Here is a 20261-nt window from a genome sequence, read left to right as displayed (position 1 = left end):
CCTAAACAAGATATAAAGTAACTGGAATGTTCTGTGTTCCTGACCAAAAAAGAACATGAATGAGGGAATGCGTATGTGAGCACTAAGCAAACGGTTTGCAAACATTAAGTTGGGTAGTCCCCACAAAGACTCCACAACAGAGGTATCAGCATCTCTGTTTTACAGACTGAGAGGACAATCAGCTTGTGGGAGGAGGCACAGCTGGTCAGCAGGGAAGCAGCACCGGGAGACTCTTCTGTGTGACAAGGACTCCTTGTCCGTCACCGCCCCCCCCACTTCACCTCCTCTGGTCTGTCTGGGGACTCGGGGTGCGTCCGATGTGGCCACACCCAGCCGCTGGGTGCCACTGCCATTGAGAGGCTTCAAGGCCAGTCCAAGGATCATGCAGACAGAGCCAGTTGGACCAGTGACTTCCCACTCCCCAGGCCATGACGTCTATACTAACCAACTACACGACTCTTTATAATAAAGATTCAGACCCTGTGTTTAGATGTTTGGCTTCTGACCACTGTCAAGCCTCCCCCTCCCCCTCTGCCCACATCCGAGCAAGGTGATAAGAAAGCTTGAGGCTTCCTCCTTTGGCCTCGGCAGGAGATTCCAATCACGCCAGCCCCTATCCGCACGTGAGAACCCTCACCTTGGCTCTACCCCATGATCACCATAAACACCAAAAAACCCAAGCGGACTTCCTTTCCTACTCTCAAGCCACTTTCAGGCCTGCTCAGGAGCCACCCTGACCATTCCAACAAGCCTCGTTACGTGAGTAATCCAATTTTTCAGACTTTCTGGGTGTATGCATGGTGTCATCAATCTTGACTTCAGAACCACGTTCCCGCTCTTGTGGGGGTATCACAATACTTCTGATCCAACCTGATGCTAACAATGGAATCAAATGCTCCTTGGCCTTTAAAGAAGCCCTTGAAGATGTAACCTTGCAAAAATGATGGTATGTAATCCCCTAATCAGAAATCTGTCCTGCATTTTGAGTGGCTATTTTGATTTCTATTAAAGGCACAGAAGGACAGAGATAATTTCCATTTGGGAAAGAAGCCATATAACTTTAATTTTTCTTTAGATCATTTTATATAATTGTAATACTGTTTTCCGACCTTTGAAATGTATCTTAGATGAATAATATTTGTCTTTATGTCAATGTTGGCACCATTGACCTTTGGGACTGGATGATTCTTTGTTGTGGGTGCTGCCCTGTGCATGTGAATTTTAGGGTGTTCTCAGCAGCCCCAACCCTGCCCACAACATGCTTATGGCACCACCACAAACCTCTCCAACTGTGACAACCGCAAATATTTCCAGATGTTGTCAGCTGTCTCTTGGGAGGCAAAATCACACCTGGCTGAGAATCACTGCCCTATATTCAAACCACAAAGGCATGTGACTTTTCTGGTAAGCAGAAGACAGAAAAATGATGAAAAGCAGCTAGGCTATATCCATCCCAATGCAAGCAAGCAACATCTATAATAAATTGCAATTATATCTCCAAAACTCTTAAACTAATTTCTTTTTTTTTTAAAGATTTTATTTATTTATTTGAGAGAGAGAATGAGAGAGAGAGAGAGAGAGCACATGAGAGGAGGGAGGGTCAGAGGGAGAAGCAGACTCCCCGCCGAGCAGGGAGCCCGATGCGGGACTCGATCCGGGGACTCCAGGATCATGACCTGAGCCGAAGGCAGTCGCTTAACCAACTGAGCCACCCAGGTGCCCTCTTAAACTAATTTCAACTCATCCTCAAAATTGCTTTCATGCTACGGAGATGACTCTTTATAGCTCATCAAATCTTTTTTAAAAATTTGATTACTCAGCAGCTTATATGCAAACATTTGTCCCTTGTCTAAAAAAATCAGAGTTAGCTATGCTGACCACTGTGCTTTTCCAGAAGTATCATGCAGGAAAATGTATATACAAAACATTCCAAGAACCAAAGCACGCTAACAATTGTTTACATAATGGACACACACAATAAGCTCTTTCACGGACCACATATATCCGTATTACATTCACTAGTAATTTTGTAAATGGCTCAAAACTCTTGATTATAGCACAAAGCTTGTTTATTGCCTAAAGTTCTCATCCTCTAAGTGAGTTTTCCAGGAAGGACAGATACCAAAGGTTGATTGTAGTAATCTTGTAAAGTAAGATGCTTTGTATTTCTTGAAGATTTCGAGGCAGAGATAACTCCAGAGATGGAATTGGGAGGAGGAAGGCAAATCGCATGAAAAGTCTAGTGTTAATATTACCAGGGATCTTTGGTCACCTACTCCTCAGTGTTTAAATATTAAAAAAGAAGAATGTATGCAAACGCATGCCTATTAATTAGAGAGAAAGTGCCGTTTCAGTCTTAAACATGGATCGAAACTTTGGAAACATAACTTGAGTTTTCCTACTTCTTTCCCCTTTCAACTACTCCATAGACCTCAGGGATGATGAATTTGCCACTAGGCATTTCAGAATCCAAGGAGTGCTTACCTCAGCTTTAATTTTATTGTCTCCGAAACAGAGGTGTTGTAAGTAGGCTGCAGCATTAGACTGGACTGAAGGAAACTGGTGTTGGAGCATCTGAATCACTTCCGGCAGTTCCGGGTCTCTCCATCCAAATTCTCTGAACAAGAGGAAGGCAGGAGAACGTGAGAGAGAAATCCTCCCACAGTGTTAACACACCGTTAACCCATTTACGAAATGCACTTAAGAGTTTATGAGTAACTATTTCACAAATGATGGTTCTGGTCTTCTTACACACACATCCACTGAAAAACACTGGAAAGGACTTTCTTGAGTAGATGGCTTGGAAGTGTATCTGTGTATACACATGTGTTTCCATATGTAGAACATATAATCTTAAATGTATCAACTGAACTTACATATTTAGGAAGATTACCAAAAAATGACTTAAAGTGTCACCTGATTTTATTAATATACATATATATAAATATATATATATATATATATATATCTGATTTGGGCTTAAATGGAGAATTTATAAGGTCACATTGGTTTTCTAATATGTTGTTTCAACGGTCTGATTCAGGTACAGCGTTTAGCTAAGTTATCAGATCAGAGAAAATATAAGTGGATGGGTCCAATCCAAAACGTTGTGATAGCACTTGGCATCATCTTTATTATTTTTATGATTACTACTGTTGCTACTGTTATCATAATCTCTTCCTGAAAAATAAACAGATTCGCTAAACGATTCTCTCAGGATAAAAGGAGAGCAACAAGAAGATGTTATAAAAGGAAATTAAAGAGTTAGGTTTATTCATACAATGTTAATCATCAGTTTTTTGCATTATACAGCCTTCTACTGTACTCCCCTTTTCACATCTGAGCTACTCCAAGAAGCTGGTTATTTAATTTTAACAAATATGCTCTGAGACATTTAAGTCCACCCTAAAACACAAGACTGATTGTACCATTATGCAAATGAATACTGTTTTATGAAATCAATCAGCTCAACCAGCTAGAACACGGAACTAACTAACAGGGCCGACTGTATGGATTCCACTCCGGTAGCAAGGAACCAATTTTTAACAGAGAAATAAAAAAGCAACCTTTGAAACCACAGATAAAAACTTGACCCCACATGTCACAAAAGGGTACAATTTATCCAACGGAAAGGGTGGAAGAGAAATGAGGTGGCTTTACAATAACCACTCTACTCCTGGTAAAACAACTCAAAAAGCATACATCCTGTTGATACCAGGTCAGTGCTGTCATCTAAGAAGAGGAGTCATGAGAAATGGGGCAGAGAAGGAACAGACAAAGGTTAAAAGTGTCCTCGTACATTCTAACCCGTTCTCTTTATCTTCCCTTTATCACACCTAGTAGAGGTCCTCAAGCAAACCTTGAAACGTGCTAGCACTCCCTTTACGGGCTCTGAAGACAGTATGCAATAGGACTCCTTTTGAATTGGCTCAGTTTTCATTGGGAAGAGAAAGCATTCGATGGAATGGGCATTAAGTATTTAATAAATTTACATAACATTTTGGACAGCCACACATATTCTCCAAAAGGACATATAGCACGGTAATATCTCTGCTACAAAATATCCATACGTGATTGCTGTTGGTAGGCAAATGACTGAATTTTTTTGGCTATGTGATCAAAGGGAACAACAGTTATGGATCGAAACGCAGGAAGCCTCTTTTGCTTTTTAGTTTCATTTCCTTCTTGTGCATGATTCTCAACCACCTCTGCAACATCGAGAGCACAGTCCCTCTGCTTGTAATAGCAGCCAACTAAAATTCTATTCTTTGTTCAAATAAAATAAAAATCTACAGAATACCTATAAATTAAGATTAGCAGTGTCATATAGACCCTCAATGGCTAAGATGAATTTAGGTGAGCCTGTGCTATTGGAAAGTGGTTAGTAAAGAATTCATTTCAGCCTACTTTCTTAACCAGATGGTAACTGCTCTCCTAGGCTTACATGGCACATATCAATAATGTCTTTTGAACAAGAGCTCTAGGGGAACAGTCTTAGGGACTCTGCACAGATGCGCACACATGGGGTCGTCTGAGGGAAGGCCTGATTTACACGTGGGCACGTACGCACACACAGAGCCCAAACTCAGAACAGATGCACTTTCTAAGGAATCACGAGTCCAGGAGGGATCTACGCTCTTCACTCTCAGTCAAAAGCAAGGCTGTGGTCAGCCTCCCCTTGAAACCTCTGGAATCCCAGACACCCCCTCTCCCCCGCCACTCTCTTCCCAGGCCTATTCCTCACCTTTCACCCAGCTGACCAAGCCCGTCATCTCCCACCCACCCTTCTTCCTCCCTACGACATCTAAGTAGGCACAAACACAAACCTAACTGTTCCACTTCGCTGATTAAAACCCTTCACTGGTTCTTACTGTCCTTGGCATAAAGACCAGGATATTCCCGTGGCTTGCCGGGCGTTGCTGGATCTGCCATCTCCCACCTCGCCGGCCTTGTGCCCCACGGCCTCCCTGGGCTCCCTGACACACTGGCTGACAGCTGGGCAGTTCTGTCCCTCCCCTCTGCTCCTGCCACCTGGGATGGTCCTGGCCCGTGGGCCTCTCCCTCGAATGCCGAGCCGCCGGTTCCTTGTGATTCCTCCAGCAAAGCCCTCTGTGAGTCCCATCCACGCGGTCCTAGGAGGAGTGCCTCCGCTTGTGTTGTGGACTGTGACCAACCTCCACCTCCCTCTCCACACTGTGGTAAGTTCTGGGAGGCCAGGGCCACAACATTCTGGTCATGTTTTTTAAGTAGCACATACAATAGCCCTAGTACATAATGAACATTACATAAATGTGCTTTGAAAGAATGAAGGCATGAAGGAATGAGTGAAGAAAGCATCTTGGCAGGGAGAGTGTTTCCTCTGTTCTACTGAGGTCATTTCTTTGGCCAGTTGGTCATCCTGGAATGTTCTCCCGATCTGAGCAATCTTTTCTAGGCATCAATCTTATATCTCTGGGTCTTAAACCCTCCAGCAGCTTCCCATAGCACCTAGGAAGACAGCCAACTCCTCCACTGGGCTTGGGAGGCCCACACAGAAGACTCTTCCCTGTTTCTGAGCTGCCCGCCCAACCTCCCCTGAACTGCTTCCTTCCTGTTGAAAATGGTACTCCTGTCCCCATCTCAAGATCCTGGTACCTTCGGGGAGGCTTCTCTCCCAGGGCTTTGCATGGTGTTCTCTTGTCTCTATCAGGTCTCAGCTGGTATGTCTTGGAGGGCAGCTCCTGGAAACTGCCAGCCAAACAAGTCTGGCCCCTCAAGGCATCTGACCTATTGCCCTATTTTATCCACAATACTTAGGACTGTCTGAAATTCTCCTCCATTAATTTTACGACTATTATTTATTCCTCCACCCCCACCCCCATACTCTCTCTGTTATAAGCTCCATGGGGACAATGATTTTTCCCATAGTGTGAAGGAATTCCTGGAGCCACCGTGTCCTGACTATGTGAAAGTGGGGTCCCGGGTAGTACTCTGGGACCGAGTGAAAGGGGGCAAGAGAAGTCAGAAAACCAGGTAAGACTGAAGACAACAGTAAGTTACTGTTTAAAATGACTTGATGTCTCCCAGCCTAAACCAGCTTTCCAGGAATCGGGCTGGAGTGGATGGTACGTCCAGGCTGTTTGCTTCTGGTTTATTCTAACTGGCATTCCCCAGCCTCAGCCACAGCAGCGGGTACCATCAAAGAGGACACTAATGTTTTCAAATGCTCTCCTCAATTTCACAAGAGAGATGCTAAAGTAGCACCCCCCCCCCCCAGCTAAAGTTTGGGGAATGATTCATATCGAAGTCTCTTTTTCCAGAACGGTTTTGTTTCACTTAGATGAGACTGTTTGGATTTTTTGTTTTCCATGGAGAGAGACTCCAGAGAAAGAACTGGAGGCCCCGAGGAAATAAAATGTCCATCTCATTTGGGCCAGAATTTGGTCTATGATATGGTTTCTTCACATAGGGTCTGAATCCTTAAGGAGAAGGAATGGCTCACAAGACAAAGAAGTTCTGGAAAAGACAAATACCAATGAAGGAACAGCACGGGTGGAGACATGGGGTCATGGAGGAGTTGGTGGATTTGGGAAAGGTGCGTGCTCAGTCTGGCTGGGGTTTGGCTAAGAAACAGGCTGTGGGGGGGGGTGCCTGGGGGGGGGATGATGGAGGCAGGGCTGGAAAGCAAGTCTGGGATGAGATCATGAAGGCCTTTTGTTCAAATACAAACATTCTGGTTCTGGTCTGTAGTCGGTCTTGTGAAAAAGAAACCTAAGAAAATTTAGATTTTGTTTTGGCTTACGGAACAGTGAGAAAAATCACCTTAAGTAATAATGTGAGAGCACTAAACGCCAGTTGCCATGGTTCCCTGTTCACACACTTTAACTCTTTAATCCTTAAGTAGCCTTATGTGATTTATTTTCATTTTACAGAGGAGGGAATTTGACTTACAGATGGTACGAACTTAAGTGGTAGAGCCAAAATAAGACTCTGGCTGTCTGCTTTCAAATAGATAAATTTAACCCGATAACTATGTTGCCTGCTGTAGTCGTGACCTTGAAATAATGTCTAAACGGGGGATTTTTTTTTTTTTAGGCAACGTCTCAAAAATAAGTATGTTTAAAAAACAGTGTCCACAGGGGACATGTGGCAACTCCTGGAAACATTTTTGGTTGTCACAACTGGAAGGTGCTCATGGCATCCAGCGGGGAGAAGCCAGGAATGCTGCTCGGCATCCTATGATGCACAGGATGGCCCTCTCCAACAAAGAATTATCCGTCCCCAAACTGCCACTAGAGCCAGGGTCGAGAAACTCTGGTCTGAACATGAACTGGATCTGATCACTTGTGTTGAGTAAGCATGTTATAAGTCTCTCATTCCTTGATTATTTTAGTAGAATGGACACAGGATGTGGTGTCAAAATTAATTGGGAAAGCGTTTAGAACTTGAACATCTGGCTTTCTCCCTTCTAGCCCATAAAGAAATACAGGATAGTCCCCCCAGTGTTTGCTGGTCTTGGTTTCCCTGGATCGAATATAGCAAATAATGCCACCTATTTCATGGGATATGTTCTTAAATGACACATGCAATAATAAATATGAAAGGGGTTGGTAAGGTATTAAGGGCTGGATATATGCTAGAGATGGTTGCCCTAAGACTGCTCTAAAGGAAATATGTCTGTATTTTGAAAATTGATATAATGCCATTTAATTTTTTTTTAAAATCACATTTTACTGATGTGTTTATTGATACTGGACATGATACTTACTTGAAGGAACGTAAGTGTAAAGAGAGACACTGCTTTAGCTTATAGTAAAAATTGTTAATAAAAATGTGCCATTTTGAAATGATTTTTTCCCCTTTTTTTTTTGCTCCCTATCCCCCTCCAACGGCAGAGTACCCTGGTAGGGCAAAAGTTCTATGGATGTAGTCAGTTGGTTCCAATCCCGCTCTACCATGAACTCTCTCTGCAGCCTTGGGCTCCTCCCCTCTGTGTCTGGTTTGCTGCTGAATCTCCACTGGCTGGCATGTCCTTTCTTTGGAGTAAATGCTCATTGAGTCCGTCTCTCATAATGAGATAATAATTCCAACCTTAGAGTGTTGGTAGGATGATCAGAAATAATATATGTGAACCCCTTAGAGCAATGTCAGGCATGCAGTGTGGACCCTTGAGAAATGTCCAGCATTACATAAAACTAGACGAAGAAGAGAAGAACAAGAAATAAGAACCTTCTACCATTTTCTACCGGAGCGAAGGCATAACTCTCTCGTTCGTGACTGGGCTTCACTTTAGAAATGTTAATGGAACTGGAGAATATGCAAATGTAACCTTTCCTCCATTAAAACTTGTCACATAGACCAACAATATTGTGACAAAATCCTCACTCGTATATGGACTATCTGAGTTGTTAAAATTACAAGCGCTCTGCTCAGAGCTAAACAGCAACCAGTTTGAAATCCGTTACTACGTTAGGCTGGCACAGAAGCTGGAGGGTTGAAGCGCTGTCACAACATTTTATCAAATTTACTTCTGCACTGAAAAGAGCCCCAGGACAACCAGAGTCTTTGGGAATTCAAGATTTGATTTTTAGCAAAGCTTCCTGTCACAGAAGCACTGCTCACCTTGATTCTTTGTGTTGGGGGGGGGCATCACTCACTCTCACTGCGGTCCCAATAATTTCCATCTGGTCGTTACTTAAAGGTACGAAAATCTCCACCATTTATAAACTTTTGAACTCTAACCACAAGTTTTAAAGACCCTATTGGCTTTAACTTTTGCATCCGGAGCCATGAGGCGAGCTGTTTTGTTTTCTCGATTTGGTCTTGTTGATAAGCTTGGGGGAGCAGAGCCGGTGGTATCTGAGAACATTCGATAGGTGGAAATTTTTATGACAAAACGGACATATTTTACTTCTTGTTGATGAATGAGATCTTATCCAGTGAGAAACACATGGAAGCACTGCAGTCTTCATCCCCGTTCCTGGATACTTTGTAGCCCAAACCAAAAGCTGCCCTCTGTGGTTTATCATATTTAAACAACACCTCTTTGCTTTTATATGAACAGCAGCATTGGAATTAGGACTGTCTGAAAAACAAGCTCAATTGTTTCAGTTTTTAGGAACAAATGGTTCTCTCCAAGCTTCACATTCTGGGAATGTGTAATTCCCCAAACTGTATCATAAGCATTAATTCACTCAGCCATGATTTCTCGACTTTTCTCGGGACGCAGCGGCCACAGTACAGCTTGTAGACGTGGTCAGCTCACAGGGACCAGATGCCCTCAGGGGCCACCCAGCCAGGTCCTCCCTCCTGGGGACGATCCTCTTTTGATATAAAATCTGCATGACTAATTACACCCTCTCTTCTCACAAATTATGGAGGCAACTCACACAAATCATCTATGATGATACCATAAAACAAATGAAAAATCAAGTACAAAAAAGAGGGAGAAGTCAGTTGTTACGTGTGTAAGGTCAGCATACTTGCTTGTTTCTAATTTGACTCTTGCCTTACAAGTCGCCCTGCCATCAGCAGAGAAATTAATAGGGGAGAGAAGGGGCCATTCCTGTTAGTTAAGTGAAAGCGCAAAATCCCACCACTTCCTGCACTGGGAAATCAGGAAGGAAGAATCTGGGACTCCCTATACTTGTCCCCCTATCTGTGGCTGGTCTCAGGTTAGGGTACTGTGGTAGGCTGAATTAAGGCCCCAAAGGTATCCAGGTTCTAATCCCTGCAACCTGTGAATTTTACCTTATTTGGCAATATGGACTTTGCATAGACTAAGAAGGCAACCTACCACTGAAATAAGATGCTATGTTGCTGTCTCTGAAGAGGGAGGAAGGGGTCCCAAGCCCAGAAATGTAAGAAGTGCAGTTCCAGGAGGAAAAGGCAAGGGCAAGGATTCTCCCCTAGAACCTCTGGGGGCAGCATGGCCCTACTGACAGGCTGACTACAGCCCAGGGAACCTGGTGTCAGACATCCGGCCTTCAGGACCCGAAGAGGATCAATGTGTGTTATTGTAAATCACTAACTTTATGTTAATTTGTGATAGCAGCCACAGGAAACAGATGCAGATATGGCCTGTATAAGCTGACAAGAGACTACTCCATTGGAGAGACTCCAGGGAGATGGAGGGAGCTGCTCAGATTACCCCAAGAGGCACCGCCTCCAACTCCTGCCTCTGGAAGCCCTCCCTGTGATCGCTGATGATCAGGGCAACTCATCTACGGTTTACTCTGACTTACCAACCACCATCGCTTGGTTATCTCTTTGAATCTGCCACCTCTCTGACCCGTGGCTTATTTCTGGAAGGCTGAGCAGCCTTCACTTCTCACTGGATTCCTGCTTTGTCCAAGGACAGCTATAAACCACTCACTCCTCCAGCCAATGTTCTCTGACCGGCCACAGTGCAGCTAGCCATCGGAGATTCAGTACTAAACACAGAGAAAGTTCCTGTCCTTGGGGAACGACTTTCTAATGGTGACTGGCAATTTACTAAGTGCAAAATACATTATTTGTCAGATAGTGTTAAGCATGTGTTGGGTTGAATAGCGTCCCCTCAACAATTCATGCCCACTTGGGACTTCAGAATGTGACCTTATTTTGAAATATGGTCTTTACGGATATGGTTACATATCACGATGAGATCTTACTGGATGAGGGTGGGCCCTAAATCCAAAGACAGGGTCCTTATACAACACATAAGAGGACACAGAAAGACACAGGAAGAAGAAAGTGATGTGCTGACAGAGGCAAGGACGGCAGTCAGTGATGTGGCCACAAGCCAGGGTGTGCCAAGGGTTGCCTGCAGCCGTGGGAAGCAAGGAGGCACGAACATTTTCTCCTTCAGAGCCTCTGGAAGGAGCCAACTCTGTTGACACCTTGACCTCACTTGGTCAATTTCCTCAACTGTTAGAGAATTAATTTCTGTTGTTTTCAGCCACCTTGTCTGTTGTATTTTGTTACAGCAACCACGGAGGGAAAAATAAAGCAGACATGGGCAATACTGATATATGTGTACTTGTGCCCGAGCTACAGCCCACCGGCTATGGGGGGTTGTTCTTGTAAACACTGTGGCTATGGAACAGCTCCCTGAGAAGGGGACCCTAGAACATAGACCTGGAGGTTGTGCTAGGTGGAAGGAATGTTCCAGAACAGGACAACAATGACAAGACCCTGAGGCAGGAATGTGCGTGGTGTGTCAGACAAGAAGCGGGAAGGCCAGTGCGTGAAGTGGAGGGGGTCCTGGGGCCATGCTGAGAGAGGCAGCAGGGGCCCGGATTACACAGGACTTATCAGTCATGGCAGACCTTTGGCTTCCCCTCTGAGAGACATGGGAATCATTGGAACATTGTGATCTGATTCACATTTTTAGAGGATCACTTTGACAGTGGCTACGTGGATCTATACATCTGTCAATACTCAGAAAGTGCAGGCCTAAAACGGTGTGTTTCTGGTACATAAATTAGAACTTGATACTGTGGAGTTTACGAGGTCCCTCTGGCTGCAGGGTTGAGAACAGACTCCAGGGGGCAGGATGGAGCAGGAAACGGTTCCGTGGCCCCTGCAGGGACCCCGGTGAGGGGGATGGTGCTGAGCAGTGGAGGGAGTCTGGATGCATGCTGGAGACAAAGCCAGCAGCAGGTCCTGATGGGTGGTGCACAGAGTGGCAGGGCAAGAGACGCCCCATGGATCGCCATGATCAGCCCTCCTCCCGCCAGTGCTCACGTTCACTGGGCACTCCTGTCGCCTCATCCATCACGCCCTGCCTGGGGACAACAGGGTGGAGTGGCCAGGCTAGGACCTACGTTGGGGTGCTGGCATGTATTATTCCAGAATAAGGAGGAGAAATTTCAACCTGCAAGTTTTCTACTGGCCGCTGCAATGGAGACACAGAAACAATAAAATCATGAGTAACTTGCTCATTTCCCAGCTATTATAGGTTCCTGTGTGCCTTAAATAAATCTTAGCCAAGCAACAGGCTTTTTCTCGGAGTTCAGTTGATTAGGACCAAGGGGGAAAAACAATGAAAAATGATTAGCAGAAATTTATGCTATTATTATCATTTTAAATCTCATGTATTTTAAGAACCAGTGAATTTCGGGCGCCTGGGTGGCTCAGTTGGTTAAGCAACTGCCTTCGGCTCAGGTCATGATCCTGGGGTCCCGGGATCGAGTCCCGCATCGGGCTCCCTGCTCAGCAGGGTGTCTGCTTCTCCCTCTGACCCTCTTCCCTCTCGTGCTATCTCTCATTCTCTCTCTCTCAAATAAATAAATAAATAAAATCTAAAAAAAAAAAAAGAACCAGTGAATTTCTGCTTCTATTGAGGGCCTCCCTATTCTAAAAAGTCCGTTAGATTGCATAGAATTTATCAATTACATTGTAATACCTATTCAGTATCAATAAAATTCAAAATACTATTTTTATCTATTAATACAACTAGACTTTTTCAATAAAATATGTTCCACAATGAAAAATCAACTTCTTACATATAAGCATTTAGTTGCCCTGGAAATTCTAACAGGCTGTGTTTGGTCGTAATAGCCCAAGGGAACGAAGGACAAATTAGTACCCATAAACTCTTCCTTGTAAGCCATAACGACTTTATGGAAAATGTTTATATTCTATGTCTATGTACCCATTTTAAATTAATAGTCTGTGATGCTTCTTAGAAAAATCACCTGGACCTGTGAACCTCCAGTGGGAACAGAGGGAGGGATCTGATGCCCACGATCCAGGTGAGGAGTGCATGACTTTAGGATTCTAGAGCAAGTGTTAACTTTGTCAATATCGGCAGAGATCAGGGTTTTGCCTCACAATTAGATTAGGAATTTGAGAAAAAGCCACAAAGGCCTTGATCACCCTCAAAAAGTTTTATTATATGTGTGTATTAAAGGAAACCTAAATATTAAATAAAATTAAAAATGGCCTAGAAATATACTGTGTATAAATTAGAGAATGGAGCGTGCTTTCTTATAAATGCGGTAATGATATCATCTGACAGCTCTCTGTGAAAAAAAAATCCTTAAGAAAGAGCTTTTAATGATTCTTTTTATGAAAACTTCTGAAATTCTGATAAAAGCCATAAATGCACCGGTAAACACATTCTAAAAGCAAAAACACCATGCTAGGTTCCATGTTTCCAGAAGAGAGAAACTGCCCCACGGCACCTGCTGCGGAGTCTTTAGAATGTAAGCTGTGAGCATATACTTGAGGGCTGACTGCTAAGTTGGTATCTAGTGATATCCATCGTTGGTTTTTGTCCTGCAAACGTTGGTAGCATGTTTCACACACACAATTTCATCTTTGTCACCTTATTTTGGTCCTCCAAAGAATGACAGTTCAATTTAGTTCAGATAACACTGAACAGAGATACTTCCTTTAAAGAAATCTCAATAGAATCTAAAAAATTTGGTCCAGAAGAGGGACCAAGTGAGAAAGATGTTTGAAGATATTCTTTAAAATGAAGTAACAAATCGTCTGAAAATAGCACCTACGAATTGTCTACTTCCAGTAGTATTTGAGAAGGCTTTTTATGAATCCAGAAAAGTTCTAGGTCCTGGGGATATGAGTATTGAGTCCTGACCTCAAACTGCTTATACTTTACCAGAGAAGACAGATTCTAAGTAAGCAATAATCGTACACCAAATAAAACATACTATTCAAAAAAAAAAATGCCAGAACTAGGGTGCTTGGGTGGCTCAGTTAGTTAAGCGTCCAATTCTTGATTTTGGCTCAAGTCATGTTATCAGGTGGTGAGATCAAGCCCTGCACTGGGCTGGGTGTGGAGCTTGCCTGGGATTCTCCCTCTCCCTCTCCCTAGGGGAAAAAAAAAAAAAAGCCAGAGCTGCATTTAAAGCCCATCTAGTTGGCTTCTTTCCTTTTGGATAGTTCTGGATTCAAATCAGGCCAAAGGATGGCAGAAATAATTATTACTAACTTTATTAAATAATTATACTACCATGAAAAATGGGGTCCCATTAGATTAGGAATTTGAGAAAAAGCCACAAAGGCCTTGATCACCCTCAAAAAGTTTTATTATATGTGTGTATTAAAGGAAACCTAAATATTAAATAAAATTAAAAATGGCCTAGAAATATACTGTGTATAAATTAGAGAATGGAGCGTGCTTTCTTATAAATGCGGTAATGATATCATCTGGACATTGCCAGGGGCTGCCCAGTCAGAAGACCCAGGGGGTGTCAGAAAGGGACCAAAGGTGTCAGAGATCAATGTCCCTTTCTGCCCCTGGAGAAGTGGCATTCTGGGGGTTAGAGTGGTGTTAAACTCAGTCAAGGAGATACCAGAACCACAAGCGAGAAGAGAAGAGAAGGAGCCATTTGTTTTGTCCCCATGAGGTTTCTCTTCTTTTCTTCTCCCATAGATTAGGGAGTCTCCCACTCCCCCTGCCTGTGTTCCTGCTCTCACTGTCTCTCTCTCTCTCTCTCTGTCAAATAAATAAATAAAATCTTTAAAAAAAAAGATTTTATTTTTTGAGAGAGCGAGAATGAGAGAGAGAGAAAGAGAGCACATGAGAGGGGGGAGGGTCAGAGGGAGAGGCAGACTCCCCGGCGAGCAGGGAGCCCGAAGCGGGACTGGATCCCGGGACTCCAGGATCATGACCTGAGCCGAAGGCAGTCGCTTAACCAACTGAGCCACCCAGGTGCCCCTAATTTTTAGAATTTTTATATATGCATTTTTATTTGCTTTTCTTTACATTTTAGAACTGGAGGGGGCTTTATTTTTATTTTATTTTTTTTTAAGATTTTATTTATTTATTTGACAGAGAGAGAGAGCACAAGCAGGGGGAGCGGCAGGTAGAGGGAGAAGCAGACTCCCCGCCGAGCAGGGAGCCCGTTGAGGGGCTTGATCTCAGGACCCCGGGATCATGACCTGAGCCAAAGGCAGACGCTTAATGACTGAGCCACCCAGGCACCGCTGGAGGGGACTTGAGCTGGTATTTCCCATGCTTATTGTGTAGACTCAGAAACTCAGGTCAGACTATTTGGTGACTTGACCAAGGTCACAAGTAGATTAGTGCATGGAACCTGGTGGTCAGTCATCAAGGATTGAAGCTTATTCAAAGTTACATTTAGCCAAGATACCTCCTCCATCAGTCTGTTCTGCAATGCACACAGATTCTAGTTTCAAATCTTGATTTTTGCCTCTGGATTAAAGTGGGCAATAGTGTAGGGGCAGAATTACCTAACAGAGAATGCACGTTATTTAAGAAGGAAGAAAACACTTATTCTAATGGTCTTCTAGATTAATTTTCTGATAAGCACAGTTTCATGTTGGTATAAGGGGATGGTATTCAAGAAAGGTAAGCTTTATTTTAATTTTTAATATTTATTTATTATTGATTGATTGGTTTTACGTAATCTCTACACCTAATGTGGGGCTCAAACTCTCAGTCCCAAGATCAAGAGTCACATCCTCTACCGACTGAGCCAGCCAGGTGCCCCAGGAAGGGTAACCTTTAAAAAGCATGTCGTTAGCCAGGTCAGTGCAATCCAACCAAGACCATCAGGATCACCTCTGGGGTTGAACAAAATTGGTCTTATTGCTCTTAACAACAAGAAAGAACCCCCACCAGGGAACCACAGGGTATTTTAATAAGATGGTGTTAGAGCAGGCTAATGGAATCTGGGCTTGTGTTAGGCACTTTGGGGGCAGGGCCTGGTTCTGGATTGGCTGCTGCCGGGATGTGACTCAGTATCTTCAAAATTCTTAAAGATCTAGGAGGGAAGACTAAAGCAAGGCTCAAACTGTGATTGGTGAGGAAAGGGCAGTCCTCGCCATCAGCCCGGATGGGTGGCTGTTGCCATCAGTTTGTGATGTGGACAGCGTTCATGTTTCGTCTGTGCTCAGATGCGACTGTGAAGGGGTCTTGATTTTGTCTTGACCTATCATCGTCAGAGCGGCCTTGTGGGATGCTGACGTCCTGTGAAGTCGTTTCTGCTCAAAAGAACGCCCAGGCCAAGAGTGGGTGCCCGGCCACAGCTCCTGGCTGCCAGGGGCTGCCCAGTCAGAAGACCCAGGGGGTGTCAGAAAGGGACCAAAGGTGTCAGAGATCAATGTCCCTTTCTGCCCCTGGAGAAGTGGCATTCTGGGGGTTAGAGTGGTGTTAAACTCAGTCAAGGAGATACCAGAACCACAAGCGAGAAGAGAAGAGAAGGAGCCATTTGTTTTGTCCCCATGAGGTTTCTCTTCTTTTCTTCTCTTTTCTTCCTTCCTTCCTCCCTCCCTCTTTCCTTCTTTCTTTCTCTTTCTTTCCTTCTTTCTTTCTTTCTTCTTTTTTCTTTCTTTCTTTCTTTCTTTCTTTCTTTCTTTCTTTCTTTCTTTCTTTCTTTCTTTCTTTCTTTTTTTCTTTCTTTCTTCCTTCCTTCCTTCCTTCCTTCCTTCCTTCCTTCCTTCCTTCCTCCCTTTCTTCTTTCTTTTTCTTTCTTTCTTTCTTTTTTTCTTCCTTCCTTCTTCCTTCCTTCCTTCCTTCTTTCTTTTTCTTTCTTTCTTCTTTCTCCCTTCCTTCCTTCCTTCCCTCCTTCCTTTCGTATAATTGGCTGGTTATTTTATTTTAAAGATTTTATTTATTTATTTGACAGAGACACAGCGAGAGAGGGAACACAAGCAGAGGGAGTGGGAGAGGGAGAGCAGGCTTCCCGCCGAGGAGGGAGCCCGATGTGGGGCTGGATCATGAGCTGAGCCGAAGGCAGACCCTTAATGACTAAGCCACCCAAGGGCTCCTTGGCTGGTTATTTTAAAATCTCAGAGACAGCAACTCTGACACTAGGATGTAAGTACTGATTAATGACTTCGTGGGTTACATCTCTTAGCATTTTTGTGTTGTTGTTGCCACTGAAATGCATCAGGAATGGGAGGAAAGCTTTTGGGTATAGTCTCTGTTTAGATGCCAGAGAAGGAGAAAACAAAGCAGACAGCTCTAAACAGTTAGTCACTAGTGCCTGTGTCAAAAAACAACCCAAACACACCCAGCTAGGTTTGTTTCAATTTGCCCTTAAAGGAAGTATAAAAAGAAGCTATGAATACTTGGGCACAGTCTTAATACGAGAAAAAGAGAAGTGCAGTGTGCAGGTGGCCATTCCTAAGTATTTCTCATCACTAGACATTAAATGCAAGGGGATTCCATGTGCAGGTATTTTCTTTTACCATACTTCACACTACTTTGTGACTGGATTTTTCTTTTTCCTTTTTTTAAGATTTTATTTATTTGACAGAGAGAGAGAGAGTGTGTGCACACAAGCAGGGGAAGCAGCAGAGGGAGAGAAAAAAGCAGACTCCCCCCTGAGCAGGGAACCTGACTCAGGGCTCGACGTTAGGACCCTGGGATCATGACCTGAGCCAAAGGCAGACGCTTAACCGACGGAGCCACCCAGGCGCCCCATGTCTGGAATTTTCTAAATATAAAATGTAGAGGATATATATACCTATATACCCCTCATTTTGAATAAGATAACCAACAACGGATATTTACTGGTAGTCCCTGCAGATAGATCATGGGTAAAAGGGTGTGGACAATCCAGCTCTATGCCATTATCCTAGAAGATTCCATATCTGTGCAACTGAATGCATTAGCAAGCTTCTTTTTAAAGTGCCACCATAAAAAAAAAAAAAGACAGTATTTATTTCCAGATAACAGTGTCCCATTACCTTTAATTTCTATCCATTGATAAAGTCTTAGCCTCGGCTTTTATTACCTCTGTGTCTACCTACTGCTCAGTAGAACAGCTGTAATTAATTTGAAAATTAATTGAAAAAATTTGCAACGAGTTTAAAGATATTTTCTGCTATTGCTGCCATAGACTTTAATAATTTAAAATGGGCAGGATGGCCAACAAGGCTGATGGAATACACGTGATTACTGGAAAAAACAGCAAGTGGCAGATAAATCTAGTTTTATTTATGCAAATAATAAAAGCACATATTTCTTTTATCTTTTTCACTGATTAAGAATTATGAGTTCTTCATTAAGCATTTCTTTATTCACTAGCACAACGTTTTAAGTTCTATCCACAGCTGTGAACTGAAGCCACAAGGAAACAAATCACTTGGATCTTAAAGAATGCCTATTTAATATCTAATTGTTGAGCACATTTATGTTTTCTTTGCGGGAAGGGACGGAATACAGAAACTGGGCAGAGCCTGACTTTCTATAACTGTAGAGGTTCCCAAACCTTACTGGCTCATGGGGTCCTCTATAAGTTGTTCGTGGTGCCTCCAGGCCAAAAGAAATGCCTAACAGTTCCATTTATTAAGTAGCCAAATCCGAACAACTTCGGAACTGTCCATGTCCTAACCAGCTAGTGCCTTTGGGGCAGCTCAGCTTCCCCAACCTCGGAATCAGACACTGGGGCCTTCAGTTCCTCTCAAAGCTGATTTTCACACGGAACCTGCTTTTTATGAGAGAAAGCTCTGAAAATCCAGGTCTGTACGGTTATGACATCATCAAAAGCAAGGAGACACAATTCAATTTTGAAACCAACTCAAGCTCATGCTTCTCTTGGTGAGAACTATCCGACAGATAGTTTATTTCTCTTGAAAACTGAAACTATCTGGAGGCGCCCCTCTGAGTTGGCCGTGTCGTCCTGGGCCACCTTGGAATGTGCTTTGGGAACAGCAGTTAATGAATGGTCCTTCCCAATGCTATGGCCGAAAGTTTTATCTTCTAAGATTTCAATTCGGAATTTCAGTGAAGCGACACAGTAGTTAAGTTCAGGTGAACATAAACACTTGTCATTTGGGAAAAGTGTTCTTCCTCCTTTGTAATAGTTTTTCCTTTTATATATGTTTTGCAATGTATTGTTTTAGGACTTTTAAGGACCCGAATTACAGCATTCTTTAATGGTTCCTGACCTACTTAAAAACTGCTTACAACAGAATTTGGGGAAGACACCAACATTAAACTTGCTTTCTCTCTCTCTCTCTCTTTTTTTACCTTAGCAAGAGTAAAGTACAATGGGATGTGGTGCTCATGACAAAAATACCACTTTGGTGGCAAGGACAATTACTGAAAACGCTTATTATATTCGGCATGCCCTTCACTACTGTCTGAAATGACTGTTAAGGTTTTCCTTCTTGAACATGATTTCAAGGGACCTCCTTCATGCCCACTTCTAGCCTTCTCTCCCGGGTTTGTTGGGCTCTACGGACTTAGATTGCAGAGAAAGAGGTCACGTGAGAAACACGAGGGCCACAGAAAGCCAACGAGTTCAGTGACGTGAAGACCGTTCTCAGATGAACATAACAGGCACTCGAGATTTCCCTGCCCTGGAGGAATCGGAGATTGTACAGAGATAATACTTTATCCACTATCTCTAGAGACAATTATAGATTTAATAATCAGGGAGAATATCTCCTTACATGACTTTACAATAAGCACTGACATGACTTTTGTTTGTACAAGTAGAAGTCAACATGGCAAGAGCTCCCACTTATTGAGTGAGTCCTGCGTGCCCCCCACTAGTCTGGGCACCTTACCCACTTCATACCCACCCCATTCCCATCAGGGTGGTACCATTAGATCCCCCATTTTATAGATGCAGCAGCTGTGGCACAGAAAGCTTTAGCAACTTGCCCGAGATCCTAGAGACAATCAAGTGATAGAGCCAGAATTAAAATTCAGGCAGACTCACTTTGAAACCCACCCTCCTAACCAAGATGCTGCACTGTCTAACCAAACACTTTTCATTATTATTTTTATAAACAACTAGAAGTTAGAATGCACGTCTATCCCTCGGAAATTTCATTAGAAGAAGGTAAAATTCATTTAATTTAGGACCAACCCCATGTCGATTATGTATGTTTCAATGGCAATGGCTTTCTTTCTTCCAATCAAGACTCATATCATTTGAAAATTATCAATAAGACAGAGAGACATTTTATGCCACTGACTTTTGTAAAGAAATGACACTATGTTTAAGCAAACATCTCTCTTATGCTTTGTCCACTTACAGCTTCACGCACCCTCGTTGCAAGGATTCCAGGCCCCAGAGTCAGGTGGTGGAACAGAAAAGGCAAGGTCTTACCTGGAGAAAGATCAGTGCTTAAACACAATCCTTTTCTTTTCTTTCATGACCTGGTCTCTAAATTTTACTTGGTCCCACATGGGGCCCATTCCTCTCAATGCCTTCTAAACTTGTTATGTTCTGCATTTCTCTGGCTTTTGCAAGTCACACGGGATTCATTCAATTAATGACTATGATGTCAGATACAATCAGCCGTCTGGAGGTTTATGTCTGTAAAGATTTATGCTGCTCGAAGTGCAA

General features: G+C 43.3%; 1 protein-coding gene across 2 annotated transcripts in view; it reads right to left on the bottom strand.

The window, feature by feature from the left end:
• The window catches only part of CTNND2 (catenin delta 2), a 564215-nt gene that overhangs the window by 235685 nt on the left and 308269 nt on the right, over positions 1-20261 (bottom strand). For both annotated transcript variants that reach the window (XM_088023533.1, XM_088023534.1), the window contains one exon: positions 2485-2617. In XM_088023533.1, coding sequence (XP_087879659.1) covers positions 2485-2617 — 133 coding nt within the window. The remainder of the gene's footprint in view (positions 1-2484; positions 2618-20261) is intronic.

This window comes from Eumetopias jubatus, unplaced genomic scaffold (assembly GCF_037043125.1).
Source record: "Eumetopias jubatus isolate StellerSeaLion01/CBP00866 unplaced genomic scaffold, mEumJub1_p1.0 scaffold_5, whole genome shotgun sequence".
NCBI classification, from domain to species: domain Eukaryota; kingdom Metazoa; phylum Chordata; class Mammalia; order Carnivora; family Otariidae; genus Eumetopias; species Eumetopias jubatus.
Note: the sequence above shows the minus strand (reverse complement) of the source record. Positions and strands in the feature narration are given on the sequence as shown.